This window comes from Macaca fascicularis, chromosome 19, assembly GCF_037993035.2.
Source record: "Macaca fascicularis isolate 582-1 chromosome 19, T2T-MFA8v1.1".
NCBI classification, from domain to species: Eukaryota; Metazoa; Chordata; class Mammalia; order Primates; family Cercopithecidae; genus Macaca; species Macaca fascicularis.
The window spans coordinates 4,138,618-4,154,025 of NC_088393.1; the positions used below are offsets into that span (position 1 = coordinate 4,138,618).

The 15,408-nt window shown below is 53.8% G+C and overlaps 1 protein-coding gene across 8 annotated transcripts in view; it reads left to right on the forward strand.

The window, feature by feature from the left end:
• The window catches only part of NFIC (nuclear factor I C), a 114,433-nt gene that overhangs the window by 68,844 nt on the left and 30,181 nt on the right, over positions 1 to 15,408 (forward strand). For all 8 annotated transcript variants that reach the window (XM_045380594.3, XM_065534473.2, XM_065534474.2 and 5 more), the window contains exons 4-6: positions 7,306 to 7,380; positions 8,071 to 8,194; positions 8,864 to 8,988. In XM_045380594.3, the coding sequence (XP_045236529.1) occupies positions 7,306 to 7,380; positions 8,071 to 8,194; positions 8,864 to 8,988 (324 nt within the window). The remainder of the gene's footprint in view (positions 1 to 7,305; positions 7,381 to 8,070; positions 8,195 to 8,863; positions 8,989 to 15,408) is intronic.

Genomic DNA, 15,408 nt, shown 5'->3' on the forward strand with positions numbered 1-15,408 from the left:
TTTGTCTTTCTCACTATGGCCAGAGGACGCCTGTGAGCCCCCAAGTCAGGGCCCATCCCTCCTCTGCCCACAGAGGCTCCCACAGCCCTCCATGCTCCCACCTCTCTTGAGATAAAAGTCCAGGTCCTCCCTGTGGCCCACAGGGCCCTGCACAACCTGTCCCAACCCCGCCCTGTCGTCCCCTCCTCCCTCTCTCCCCCTCGCCCACTCCTAGCCACACAGACCTCCTCGCTGTTCCTCCAGTGCACCAGGCCCAGTCCTGCCTCAGGGCCGTTGCACATTCTGTTCCCTCTGTCTAAACAGCTAACTAACTGCTCACTTGCTCTCTCCAGATCTCCTCTGGTCTCAGCTCAAATGCCCCTTCTCAGAGAGGTCTACCCTGAGCTCCTTTACCTCAGGCAGCTTCTGGCCACCCTCAATCTCAGCCCTCTGTTTTCTTTCCTTCAGAGGAAGTTAGTGATTGCCTATGGATTTGCTTAGTTGCTTAGTGACTACATGGGTGTTTGCTTATCTCCCCAGTGGAACGTCACATCCTCGAGGGCAGAGAGGCTTTGTCTGTCTAGATCTCTGTTGTGCCCTCAGGGCTTAGAATGGGGCCTGGTGCAGAGTGGGTGCTCAATAAATATTTGTAGAAAGAAAGGAAAGAGGGAGGGATGAAGCAGAGAGAAAAAGAGACAAGAGAGGATGTGTGAGGAGAGGAAGGAGGCGAGATGAAAAAGAAGGAAGGGGCTGAGTGTGGTGGCACACACCTGTAATCCCAGCACTTTGGGAGGCCAAGGCAGGCGGATCACCTGAGGTCAGGAGTTCAAGACCAGCCTGACCAACACGGCGAAACCATGTCTCTACTAAAAATACAAAAATTAGCCGGGCATGGCGGTGCACACCTATAATCCCAGCTACTGGGGAGGCTGAGGCAGGAGAATCGCTTTAACCCAGGAGGCAGAGGTTGTGGTGAGCCAAGATTGTGCAGCCTGCGTGACGCAGCAAGACTCTTTCTCAAAAAAAAAAAGGGGGGCAGGGTGTGGGGGCTCACGCCTGTAATCCTAGCACTTTGGGAGGCTGAGGCGGGTGGATCACCTGAGGTCAGGAGTTTGAGACCAGCATGATCAACATGGAGAAACCACGTCTCTACTAAATATACAAAAATTAGCCGGGCGTGGAGGCACATGCCTATAACCCCAGCTACCCAGGAGGCTGAGGCAGGATAATTGCTTGAACCCAGTGAGCTGAGATTGCGCCATTGCACTCCAGTCTGGGCAATAAGAGTAAAAACTCCGTCTCAAAAAAACAAAAGAAAAAGCAGGAAGGGGCCAGGGTGCCGTGGCTCACACCTGTAATCCCAGCACTTTGGGAGGCCGAGTTGGGCGGATGACCTGAGGTCAGGAGTTCAAGACCAGCCTTGAACATGGCGAAAGCTTGAATGGTTCAAGCTTGGCGAAACCATCGCTTGAACCCGGGAGGCGGAGGTTGCAGAGCCTAGATCACGCCACTGCATTCCAGCCCGGGGGACAGAGTGAGACTGTGTCTCAAACAAAAAAAAAAAAAAGGAAAGGAAAAGAAGGAAGGAAGAGAAAGCGAGTGGGTGAGGTGTCCTTCTTGGAAGGACCGGAACAGGCGTGCACAGGGAGGCTGAAAGGTTCCCGGAGGTTCACAGGCCTGAGGCCACTCCTCACTGGCCCCTGGTGACTCCTCCGTCTGTGACCCAGGTCCTCCTCGGCCTCCTGTGATCCCCAGACGCCTTTCTCCAAGCCAGATGTTGGAGGGAGGTGGGGGCAACGGCGCTTGGCCTGGTCCCCTGGGGAGCTTGGGCGTCTGGTAGAGGAAATCACATCCTCCCAGCTCGCCAGGGAGTCCCCCAGAGATGGAGCATAGCAGGCGCTGCACAAACAGGAAACCCCGGTGGGGGGAGGCGGAGGGGGCGTGCTGACACCAGCTGGCCAGCTGGGTCAGCAGGAAACGGCTCTGGCCACTTCTTCTGGACACTCGGGGGCCACCGCTCTGTCCTCCTCAGAATGTGTGGCCCTGAACCTCCCAGCACGGGGCAGGGTTCACTGCCTTCACTCAGCAAATGACTGTAACAGGGGGCCGGGTGTGATGGCTCAAGCCTGCAATCCCAGTACTTTGAGAGGTCGAAGCGGGAGGATCACTTGAGCCCAGGAGTTCAAGACCAACGTAGTATAGCAAGACCCTATCTCTACCAAAAAAAAAAAAAAAAAAATTTAGCCAAGCATGGAGGTACATGCCTGTAATCCCAGCTACTTGGGAGGCTGAGGCAGGAGGATCGCTTGAGCCCAGGAGTTTGAGACCAGCCTGGGTAACACAGCAAGACCCTATCTCTACAAAACGTAATAATAATAATACAAAAATTAGCCAAGCATGGTGGTGCGTGCCTGTAGTCCCAGCTACTTGGGAGGCTGAGGCAGAAGCATCGCTTGAGCCCAGGAGTTTGAGACCAGCCTGGGTAGTATAGCAAGACCTTACCTCTACCAAAAAAACAAAAAAAACAAAAATTAGCCAAGCATGGAGGTACATGCCTGTAATCCCAGCTACTTGGGAGGCTGAGGCAGGAGGATCGCTTGAGCCCAGGAGTTTGAGACCAGCCTGGGTAACACAGCAAGACCCTATCTCTAAAAAACGTAATAAAATAATAATAATAATAATAATAATACAAAAATTAGCCAAGCATGGTGGTGCGTGCCTTTAGTCCCAGCTACTTGGGAGGCTGAGGCAGGAGCATCGCTTGAGCCCAGGAGTTTGAGGCTGCAGTGAGCTCTGATTGCACCACTGCACTCCAGCCGGGGCAACAGAGCAAAACTCTGTCTCGGAAAAAGAAAGGAAAGATTGTAACGGGGGACTGGCGGGGGTTTGGGTCTGCAGAACCGGACACAGCCATGAGCTCCCTGCAGCCCGTGCTGCCCCCTGGGGAGCGGGAGAGGAACTGCTCCCACCGCCACCCAAAAGCCAAGAGCCCGTGTCCCACCTCCAAACGGACCAGGCTCCCTGGCTCTTTCCGTTCCAACCCTGCTGGCCTGCAACTTGCCAAGTGCGTTTCAACCCCGGGGGCCTTTGCACCGGCTGTTCCCAGTGCCGGGAACATCGTGGCCCTCAGGGAGGTGATGAAACATCATCCGCATCAGAGAAGCCAACAGTCACGGGGCGGTTGCCAGGCGCTGTTCTCGGAGCTTTGCAGATTTTAACAAGTTCCTTCCTCTTATCCAGTCTCATCTTGAGGTCTTTGTAAAATGCTGCCATCTCGGCCAGGCTCTCTCTGGGCCCTGGGTGTAAAATAGCCTCCCTCCCCACCCTAGCTGGTTCCCCACCCGCTGCCTGCCTTACCACAGGCTGATGCACCTCGCATTTGACTTAATGAACTTTTAATTTGTAGTAAAATGTGCATAATGTACAATGTATCATTTTAACCATTTTTAAGTGTCCAAGTCAAAGTGCACTAAGTACATTCACCTCTATGTAATTCCAGAACATTTCTTTTTTTTTCCCCCCCAGGCTGGAGTGCAGTGGCGCAATCTCAGCACACTGCAACCTCCGCCTTCCTGGTTCAAGCAATTCTCATGCCTCAGCCTCCCGAGTAGCTGGGATCATAGTCACATGCCACCACACCCAGCTAATTTTTATATTTTTAGTAGAGACAGAGTTTCACCACGTTGGCCAGGCTGGTCTCGAACTCTTGATCTCAAGTGATTCTCTCACCTCAGCCTTCCAAAGTGCTGGGATTGCAGATGTGAACCGCTGAGCCCGGCCTAATTCCAGAACATTTCATCCCCCCTAAAAGAAACCCCGTCCCCATCAGCCACCACTCCCCATCTCCTCTCCCAGCCCTGATGCCCACACATCCCCTTCCTGTCTCTGTGGCTTGGCCTGTCCTGGATATTTCAGAGAAATGGCTCACGCCTGTAATCCCAACACTTTGGGAAGCCAAGGCGGGTGGATCACGAGGTCAGGAGTTTGAGACCAGCTGGACCAAGATGGTGAAATCCTGCCTCTACTAAAAATACAAAAATTAGCCAGGTGCGGTGGCAGGTACCTGTAATCCCAGCTATTTGGGAGGCTGAGGCAGGAGAATCGCTTGAACCTGGGAGGCAGAGGTTGCATTGAGCCGAGATTGCGCCACTGCACTCCAGCCTGGGCGACAGAGTGAGACTCCGTCTCAAAAAAAAAAAAAAAAGAAAGAAATGGCATCACACACTGTGTGGCCTTTTGTGTCTGGCGTCCCTCATTGAGTGATGGCCTCAAGGTGCATCCATGTTGTACCCTGTGTCAGAGCCTCGTTCTTTTATTTTTATTTACCTTTTTTGAGACGAAGTCTCATTCTGATGCCCAGCCTGGAGTACAAAAGCGCGATCTCGGCCTGTAGCTGGGATTACAGGCACCCGCCACCATGCCTGGCTAATTTTTGTATTTTTAGTAGAGATGGGGTTTCACCATGTTGGCCAGGCTGGTCTTGAACTCATGAGGTCAGGTGATCCACCCACCTCGGCCTACCAAAGTGCTGGGATTACAGGCGTGAGCTACCACTACTGCGCCCAGCCCGGCTCCTCATTCTTTTTCTCTTTTTTTTTTTTTTTTGAGATAGAGTCTTGCTCTGTCACCCAGGCTGGAGTGCAGTGGTGGAATCATAGCTCACTGCAGCCTCGACCTCCAGGGCTCAAGTGATCCTCCCACCTCGGCCTCCCAAGTAGCTGGGACTACAGGTGTGCACCACGACGCCCGGCTAATTTTTGCTTTTTGTAGGGATGGGGTTTCGCCATGTTGCCCAGGCTGGTCTCAAACTCCGGGGCTCAAGTGATCCACCCGCCTCAGCTTCCCAAAGTGCTGGAACTACAGGCACACGCCACCATACCCAGCTAATTTTCATATTTTTTGTAGACACAAGGTTCCGCCATGTCGCCCAAGCTGATCTCAAACTCCTAAGCTCACCAGATCCGCCCACCTCAGCTTCCCAAAGTGCTGGGATTACAGGCATGAGCCACCACGCCCAGCATCCTTTTCACAGCTGAGTCCTATTCCAGTGTGTGGATAGGCCATGCTGTGTTTATCTCTTCAATTTTTTTTTTTTTTTTTTGAGACAGAGTCTCGCTCTGTCGCCCAGGCTGGAGTGCAGCGACGTGATCTCGGCTCACTGCAAGCTCCGCCTCCCGGGTTCACGCCATTCTCCTGCCTCAGCCTCCGAGTAGCTGGGACTACAGCTGCCCGGCACCACTCCCAGCTAATTTTTTGTATTTTTCATAGAGACGGGGTTTCACCATGTTAACCAGGATGGTCTTGATCTCCTGACCTCGTGATCTGCCCACCTCGGCCTCCCAAAGTGCTGGGATTACAGGCGTGAGCCACCGCGCCCGGCATCCTTTTCACGGCTGAGTCCTATTCCAGTGTGTGGATAGACCACACTGTGTTTCTCTCTTCATCTTTTGAAGGGGTATTTGGGTGGCTTTCTGGTTTGAGCTGTGAAGAGTGCTGCTAGGAACACTCGTGGACTTTTGCTGACCTATTAATCTTGGCTGCTGTCGCTCGCACTGGACTTTGAGTCTCACGAGGGCGACTGCTTCCGCCTGTGTTATCTCCTGCTGTGTCGGGGCCCAGCTCAGAACCAGACACTGTGGATGCTTAGTAAACGCCTGTTGAGTCCATGAATCCCTCCTACAAGGGCGTCCGAAGGCAGAACAGGGCTGTTCCCAAGCTGTCTGAGGTTGGCCAAGGCTCCTGACCTCTCGGGGACAACTTCGATTTCCAAATCTGTGAAATGGGTCCAAACCACTCCAGTTAAGAGACAACGATCTCCCTTCCTTTGGCATTAGGTAGGAACGGTGCTGGGGACACGGGGTGGGGAGTTTAACTACGGCTTGTGGACCCGCCATTCAGCTCCCCATTTTAACTGACCCACTGCTGGGTGCCAAGCTCTGGTCTAGGTATGAAGGACACTGCGGGGTCAGGGCAGACAGAAATCCCTGCCCACACGGACCTCCTGGTCTGGAGGGGAGAAGAACAAGAAGCCAGAGTATCTCGAAGGGTGACAGTGTGCAAAGCAAGCCAGTCGCCCCTCCCAGGCAGTTGGATGTAGACCTCAGAACAACCTCGACAGTGGGATTGATGGTTTCCACTTCTGCGATTAGGAAAACATGGAGGCTGAGAGAGGGAAAGTGGCCTGCCCCAGATCATACACCGAGGCGGGTGATAGAGCCAATGTGAGCCCACGTCTCCGCTCTCCTTTCATTTTGGAGTGCAGTGGCACGATCTCAGCTCACTGCAAGCTCCGCCTCCCGGGTTCACGCCATTCTCCTGCCTCAGCCTCCCGAGTAGCTGGGACTATAGGTGCCCGCCACCTCGCCCGGCTAATTTTTTGTATTTTTAGTAGAGACAGGGTTTCACTGTGATCTCGATCTCCTGACCTCGTGATCCGCCTGCCTCAGCCTCCCAAAGTGCTGGATTATAGGCATGAGCCACCGTGCCCGGCCTCCACTCGTTTTTTAAGACGAGGTGTCGCTCTGTTTCCCAGGCTGGAGTGCAGTGGCACAACAATGGTTCATTGCGGCCTCCACCTCTCAGGCTCAAGTGATCCTCCTGCCTCAGCTTCCTGAGTATCTGGGACTACAGGCACGCACCACAACACCTGGCTAATTTTAACACTTTTTTTTTTTTTTTTTTTTTTGAGACGGAGTCTCGCTCTGTCACCCAGGCTGGAGTGCAGTGGCCAGATCTCAGCTCACTGCAAGCTCCGCCTCCCGGGTTTATGCCATTCTTCTGCCTCAGCCTCCTGAGTAGCTGGGACTACAGGCGCCCGCCATCTTGCCCGGCTAGTTTTTTTGTATTTTTTAGTAGAGACGGGGGTTTCACCGTGTTAGCCAGGATGGTCTCGATCTCCTGACCTCATGATCCACCCTTGAGCCACCATGCCCGGCCAATTTTAATACTTTTTGTAGAGATGGCGTCTCACTGTGTTCCCCAGGCTGGTCTTGAACTCCTGAGCTCAAGCGATCCTCCTGCCTCGGCCTCCCACGGTGCTGGGATTCTAGGCGAGCCACCACGCCCGGCCTGCTGTCCACTTGAAGGCAGTGTTCCACAGCATGGGGGACCCAGATGAAGGCTGTGTGAAGGCCCATGCGGGACAAGGCCCCCCCCCCCAACCGGGGCCTTCCCCATCGGACTGGAGCTGTCATTCCCCCACTGCAGGAGATAGACAGGGTGAACACCCAGGCTCGGGCCAGCCCAAGGAGTCCAGGCAGCCCTGGAGTGTGGAGAAGGGAAATAGGCCCGGCTCAGCCCACTGACCCCACTGTCTTCCTGTTCCAGACACGACCGACTTCCAGGAGAGCTTTGTCACCTCTGGCGTGTTCAGCGTCACCGAGCTTATCCAAGTGTCCCGGAGTGAGTGTTCCTGTCAGCCCAGAGCTGGGTCCTGGAGAGGGGAGGAGGCCGCAGGGAGGAAGGAGCTCACCCCCTCACCCTACTCCTTGTCGTTTCCAGACACCCACTGTGTTATCAAGCCAAGGTTCCTAGAAAGGGAGGGGGCCAGGCCCTTCCCAGAGCCCAAGGTCAGGGCTCCCTCCCACCTCCCCAGGAAACAGAATCCAAATGCTGGATGGCAACTAAGGAACCTTCTGCCCCAGCATCCTTCCTCCTCCCTGGGGCCTCCACTGTCCTGTCCCAGGAGACCCCAGAGGACCCCCCCCACCCCCGCTCCTCCTGTCCCCTTGCTTTCCCTGCTGACCTGCTGGGGACCCAGCGAATTCCATCCCACACTGTCTGAATCCCACCCCAGCAAGTCCTGGGCGCTGTCCTTCTTTAGCCCTGACTGACACTCTCCCTGTCCAGATCCACAGAGCCTGGCCTCGAGCTCTGGCTATGCCTCTGCCTCACAGTGTGCTCTTGACCTCTCCCCATGACCTTGGTCCTCTGATCCATAGAATAAAACTGGTTTCAGCCACCCTAGGAACTGGGCCAATATGGGAAGGGGGTCCCCCTTTGGACTGCACCCAATGGCTTTCCCTACCTCTAAAGCAAACCACAGCACAGGACACTGCTTCCTGCCTCACTCTCCTCTCTCACCCTCTGCAGCACCTGTGGTGACCGGAACAGGACCCAACTTCTCCCTGGGGGAGCTGCAGGGGCACCTGGCATACGACCTGAACCCAGCCAGCACTGGCCTGAGAAGAACGCTGCCCAGCACCTCCTCCAGTGGGTAAGTACCCAGGTCCCCACCTCTGGGCATTTCACAACCCCATTCATCAGCCCATCCCCTCTGGTCCGAGCCGACTCATTCCTCTCCCTGGAATACCTCTTTTCACAATTCACCTGGCCTGAGAAACTCCTATTCATCCTTCAAAACCCAGCCAGCCCCATGTGCCTCTTCCCCTAGCCCTGACAGCCCACCGTGGGCTCCCCCAGCCTCAAATCCTGCTGGCTCAGCCAGCCCTTAGGACGCCCCCCCGCCCCCGGAGAATGCAGACACAGGCTCTTGCTGAGATATGCTGTGTGACCTCGAGCGGGTCACATTGTGCCTCAGTTTCCCCATCCATAAAATGGGATCATACCCCTAACAGGCAGTTCTGAGAACTACAGGTGGTCAGGGGATTAGCCAGGCTGCCTGGGTTTTGGTCTCCACCATGCTAGCTTGGTGTCCGACCTCTGCTGAGACCCTCCCTGCCTTGGCCCGGGTGTCCCATCCAAGCAATGGTTGGAACAGGGGTTCATTGGGAATGGGCTGAACGCCCGCGGCTCCCGCGATGTCTCGCGGGACCACCTCCCTCGCCCTGCCCACTTAAGGACCGGAAGTAGCAAAGCCCGCGGCCGCGCCCCCCGCCCCCGCGTCTCCCTGGTAACCAGCCTCTCCCCCTCCCTCGCCCATAAGGAGCAAGCGGCACAAATCGGGCTCGATGGAGGAAGACGTGGACACGAGCCCCGGCGGCGATTACTACACTTCGCCCAGCTCGCCCACGAGTAGCAGCCGCAACTGGACGGAGGACATGGAAGGAGGTAGGGCTGGTGGCGGGGGCGGAGCCGGCCTTCCGGTCGGAGTTACCGCGGTGGGAACTACGTCTTCCGGCAGCCACTGCGCGGGCGCCGCAGGGCAGGAAGCCAGCCTGGAGCCGCGGGGCCTCCTGGGAATGGTAGTCGCTTCGAGCTGCGCGTGGCTGGAAGTACGGTCCGGGCTCGCGTTCTCGGATCTCTTTGGTTCTGCTGAGGCTGGAGAGGGCAGAGACTGTCCCGTCTGACTTTCCTGCCCTCCATCCTTGAAAGCCACATCTGTGTGGGGTCCCCGAGCTGCAGGATGGACTAGTAGTTACTCTGATCAACAGGGCCTCTCCTCCTGGGATCTGTCATAGAATCCCTCTTCTGTAAGGACCCGTTTGTCCTCTTCCCCGCTAGAAGATCCTGAGATGCTGGAACCCTTCTCATTGGGGTCCTTCTTGAAGTTACTTTTTTTTTTTGAACCAGGTTCGCATCTCCATGGGATCTTTCTCCGTGTGGTTCTGTAGGAGACTCGTCTCTTTTCTGTAGGGTCTCCATTCCCACGGCGTCCTTTTCCAGGAAGATTTTATCCTCTTGCTTTTCTGTCTTCAGAAGGGTCCTCTCTGGAGTGTCTTTCTTCCTTTCTTTTCTTTTTTCTTTTCTTTTCTTTTCTTTTCTTTTCTTTCTTTCTTTCTTTTTCCTTCCTTCCTTCCTTTCTTCCTTCCTTCCTTTCTTCCTTCCATCCTTCCTTCCTTCCTTCCCTCTCTCTTTCTTTCTTTTCTTTCTTTTCTTTTCTTTCTTTCTTTTCTTTCTTGTTTCGCTCTTGTTACCCAGGCTGGAGTGCAGTGGTGCAATCTCGGCTCACTGCAACCTCCGCCTCCCGGGTTCAAGCAATTATCCTACCTCAGCCTCCCAAGTAACTGGGATTACAGGCACGCACCACCACGCCCGGCTAATTTTTTGTATTTTTAGTGGAGACGAGGTTTCTCCATGTTGGTCAGGCTGTTCTCGAACTCCTGACCTCAGGTAATTCACCTGCCTCCGCCTCCAAAGTGCTGGGATTACAGACGTGAGCCACCGCTCCCAGCCTCCTTTTTTTTTTTTTTTTTTTTTGAGATGGAGTCCCAGTCTGTTGCCCAGGCTGGAGTGCAGTGGCACAACCTCGGCTCACTGCAATCTCTGCTTCCCGGGTTCAAGCGATTCTCCTGCCTCAGCCTCCTGAGTAGCAGGGATTACAGGCGCGTGTGCCATCACACCCGGCTAATTTTTGTATTTTTAGTAGAGACGGGGTTTCACCCTGTGGGCCAGGCTGGTCCTGAACTCCCGACCTCAAGTGATCTGCCTGCCTAGGCCTCCCAGAGTGCTGGGATTCCAGGCATGAGGCACCACGCCTGGCCTGGGGTGTCGTTCTTATAGAGTTCCTGTTCTTTAGGGTCAGCAGCTTCACAGGGTCTTTTTTCCATTGAACGCCAGCTCCTTAGGATTATGTGTATTCCCTGTCTCCCCAAGCGCTTTCTCTAAAGATTTCCCTTATTTGGGGTCCGCATCTCCACTACAGTTCTCATCTAAAGAATCACTTTCGGGCCGGGCGCGGTGGCTCAAGCCTGTAATCCCAGCACTTTGGGAGGCCGAGACGGGTGGATCACGAGGTCAGGAGATCGAGACCATCCTGGCTAACACGGTGAAACCCCGTCTCTACTAAAAAAAATACAAAAAACTAGCCGGGCGAGGTGGCGGGCGCCTGTAGTCCCAGCTACTCGGGAGGCTGAGGCAGGAGAATGGCGTAAACCCGGGAGGCGGAGCTTGCAGTGAGCTGAGATCCGGCCACGGCACTCCAGCCTGGGCGACAGAGCGAGACTCCGTCTCAAAAAAAAAAAAAAAAAAAAAAAAAAAAAAGAATCACTTTCGCTCTAAGGTCCTGCTCTCTGGCCAGCCGGCACCCGTGACTTTCAGGAAACTGTGCAAAATGGCCTGTGGGCTTGTGTCACGCTGAAGAGGGTGTCCCTGGCATCCATCCTCAGATTCTCAGCTGACTTTGTGCCCCTAAATTTTGCAAGCATTGCTCTGTGCAGTACCTTATCCTCAAGGGCCCCGGGGGCAGCCCAGTGGATACATGCGTGGGGTCGGTAGTCCACCTACGGGGGTCTGTAGCTCAGCCCTTGCAGCCTCCTAGTGACTCAAGGTTTCTGAGCCTCCCTCGCCCTGCCCACTTAGGGACCCGGTTTCCTCATCTGTAAAATGGGTGTGTTAGTACCTGCAGTACTGCTTGCCTGGGGTTGTCATGGGAATTAAGTGAATTAATGCATCTCATGTCCATAAAACAGGCCTGATGGCCGGGCGCGGTGGCTCAAGCCTGTAATCCCAGCACTTTGGGAGGCCGAGACGGGCGCATCACGAGGTCAGGAGATGGAGACCATCCTGGCTAACACAGTGAAACCCCGTCTCTACTAAAAAATACAAAAAACTAGCCGGGCGAGGTGGCGGGCGCCTGTAGTCCCAGCTACTCGGGAGGCTGAGGCAGGAGAATGGCGCAAACCCGGGAGGCGGAGCTTGCAGTGAGCTGAGATCCGGCCACTGCACTCCAGTCCGGCGACAGCGCGAGACTCCGTCTCAAAAAAAAAAAAAAAAAAAAAAAAAAAACAGGCCTGGCACATAACACATAGGCACCCGATAAATGTGGAAATTTGTGGCTTTGTTTTTGAGACAGTCTCACTCTAGCCAGGCTGGAGTGTGGTAGCACGATCATGGCGCACTGCAGCCTCAACTTCCCCGGCTTAAGTGATCCTCCCACCTCCGTCTCCTGAGTAGCTGGGACTACAGGCAAATGTCACTATGCCTGCCTAATTTTTTTCCTTTCCTTTTTTTTTTTTTTTTTTTTAAGAGATGGAGTCTCACTCTGTCACCCAGGCTGGTCTCAAACTCCTGGGCTCAGGTGATTCTCCCACCCCAGCCTCCTGAAGTTCTGGGATTATAGGCACGAGCCATTGCATCCAACCAGATTTGTTTTGTCTCCCTTCTTCCTCTCTCTCCTCCCTGTACCCATGGGGCCTAGTTTATTGTTATATTTGAGACATGGTCTTCCTCTGTCACTCAGGTTGGAGTGCAGTGGTACAGTCACAGCTCACTGCAGCCTCGACCTCCCAGGCTCATGTGATCCTCCTGCCTCAGCTTCCCAACTATCTGGGATTACAGGTGCATACCACCATGCCCTGTTAATTTTTTTAATTTTTTGGTAGAGATGGGGTCTCACTGTGTTGCCTAAGCTGGTCTTGAACTCCTGACTTCAAGTGATCCTCCCGCCTTGTCCTCCCAAAGCGTTGGGATTCCAGGTGTGAGCCATCATGCTGGGCCCCTCTTTTTCTTTTCTTTTCTTTTTTTCTTTTTTTTTTTTTTTTGAGATGGAGTCTTGCTCTGTCGCCCAGGCTGGAGTGCAGTGGCAAGATCTCAGCTCACTGTAACCTCTGCCTCCCGGGTTCAAGCGATTCTCCTGCCTCAGCCTCCCAAGTCGCTGGGGTTACGGGCATGCACCACCACGCCCGGCTAATCTTTATCTTTTTAGTAGAGACGGTGTTTCGCCACGTTGGCCAGGCTGGTCTCAAACTCCTGACCTCAGGTGATCCACCCACCTCGGCCTCCCAAAGTGCTGGGATGACAGGCGGGAGCCACTGCACCTGGCCACCTGTAGGATTTTTAGAAGCAGTATAACATTAGGATCAAGAAGTCAGACTCAGGCATTGGAGAGACCTGGGTTCACATCCCAGCCCTGCCCGTATCTGGCTCTGTGTGCTATGTAACCTGGGGCACGTCATTTAACTTCTCTAAGCCTCAGTTTCTTCATCTTCACAATGAGGGTGATGTGAATAATTGTTCTTTAGGAACTACGGGAGGAGGAAGGGGTAGGACATGTGTGAAGCAACCGTCTGGCCCATGCCACATACCCGGGAAACGGGAGGTCATCGTTGTCCGTGTCTTTATAACGTTCCTGTCTCTTTCTGGGGCTCTCAGACGCATCTGGTTGTGACATTTCGGGTGCGAAGGCCCCTCCCTCCCACAGTGTGGGCTCCCAGAGCAGGAACATCCCTAGAGAGTCTCCATCTCTCAGGGGACCTGCCTCAGTATTTATGAGGTTCTTTTGTTTGTGTGTTCGTTGTTTTTGTTTTGAGATGGAGTCTTGCTTGTTTTGAGAGATCATGCCAGTGCACGCCAGCCTGGGCAACAGAGCGAGACTATGTTTCCAAAAAAAAAAAAAAAAAAAGTCACTTCTGGTTTTTTTTGTTTTTTTTTTTTTTTTGTTTTTTGAGACAGAGTTTCACTCTTGTCACCCAGGCTGGAGTGCAATGGTGCGATCTTGGCTCCACCTCCTGGGTTCAAGTGATTCTTCTGACTCAGCCTCCCGAGTAGCTGGGACTACAGGCATGCACCACCACAACCAGCTAATTTTTGTATTTTTAGTAGAGACGGAGTTTCACTATGTTGGCCAGGCTGGTCTTGAACTCCTGACCTCAAGTGATCCGCGGACCTCAAGTGATCTGCCCGTCCTAGCCTCCCAAGGTGCTGGGATTACAGGCGTGAGACACACCAGGCCCAGCCATCACTTCTCATTAACTCTGGAGTTGATGAGGCTGTTGGAATGTAAACCGCACGCCAATTAAAGTGAAAGACCACCTCTGTGATGAGCCAAAGCATCCCTGAGAGGAAAACTCATAGCTTTAAGTCTATTTTAGGAGAGGAGAAAGGTGGAAAATAAAGAATCTAGCTTTCAACTGAGAAAACTCAAAAAGAAAACATTTCAAGAGAGAGGAAATGTTAGAGTCTCTGAAGCTCCGTCGGACTTTTCTTCCCGGCTGCTCGCCAGCAACCCCTTCTACTGGGGAAAGACGGGATAGCAATGGGAGAGGACAGAGAGGAAGCCTCCACCAGCTTCTGCTGTGTGATCAGGAATCAGAGAGCGAGCAGGGAATGTCAGAGGAGGTCTGTGCTCCTGCAGCTTCCACTTGATTGCCTCAGGGGATGGCAAACTCACTCCCTCCTGAGGGTTGCATCCTCCGTGTAAAGCCCTCCTGTGTGCTGGCCCTACCTGAGGCCCTGGGGACACAGAGATGATCCAACCCACTCCTGTCCCTACCTTCCAAGGGCTAACAGCCTAGGGAGGGAGATGGGTTCTTACCCAGGTCACTACAGCCCAGAGGAGGAGGCACAGAGGACAGTCAGGGGGCACAGGGGAACCCTGATAAAGCCTGGAAGAAAAGGGAAGACTTCCCAGAGGAGGAGAATCAGGGTGACAGCAGTGAGGAGCTCGGGCAACTGGCTTCTCTGCATTTCCAGCTGTGTGACTTTTGGCAGGTTCCTTAACCTCTCTGCCCCTCCGTTTCCTCTGCTGTAGGATCAGGTTGATGGCCAGGTGCAGTGGCTTACAACTGTAATCCTAGCAACATGGCAAGACCCCAACTCTACTTAAAAAAAAAAAAATTAACATGGCATAGTGGCGTACACCTGTAGTCCCAGCTACTTGGGAGGCTGAGGTGGGAGGATTGCTTGAGACGGGAGGTCAGAGCTGCCGTGAGCTATCATCATGCCCCTGCACTCCATCTAGGGCAACAGAGAAAGACCCTGTCTCAAAACAAAAAAGAAGAAAAGAAAAAGGAAAAAAAAAGAAAAAAGGCTCACCTATAATCCCAGCACTTTGGGAGGCCGAGGCAGGCAGATCACTTGAGGTCAGGAGTTCGAGACCAGCCTGGCCAATGTGGTGAAACCCCGTTTCTACTAAAAATACAAAAAATTAGCCAGGCGTGGTGGCGGGCGCCTATAATCCCAGCTACTCGGGAGGCTGAGGCAGGAGAATGGCTTGAACCTGGGAGGCGGAGGGTGCAGTGAGCCGAGATCGCGCCACTGCACTCCAGCCTGGGCCACAAGAGCGAAACTCCATCTCAGAAAACTCTGGCTCGATATCGCAGTGAAGAGAAAACACTAGAAGAATTTTTTTTTTTTTTTTTTTTTTTTGAGACCGAGTCTCACTCTGTCGCCCAGGGCTCACCACAACCTCCGCCTCTTGGGTTCACGCCGTTCTCCTGCCTCAGCCTCCCAAGTAGCTGGGACTACAGGCGCCCACCACCATGCCCGGCTAACTTGTATTTTTAGTAGAGACGGGGTTTCACCACGTTGGCCAGGATGGTCTCGATCTCCTGACCTTGTGATCCGCCAGCCTCGGCCTCCCAAAGTGCTGGGATTACAGGCGTGAATCACCGCACCCGGCCAAACACTGGAAGAATTTTAACACCCATGGCCCAGGGCTGGACGTAAAGCATGCACTTGGGGTGTGAGAGCTGGGTTTATTATTAATTCGTGGCTAAGCTACAACCGGGATGATTTAAGTGGATTTATCCACAGGGAAAATGATGGGAGGGCATTCCCAGAAGGGAGAATCGTGGTTTCGGGAGTTGCACT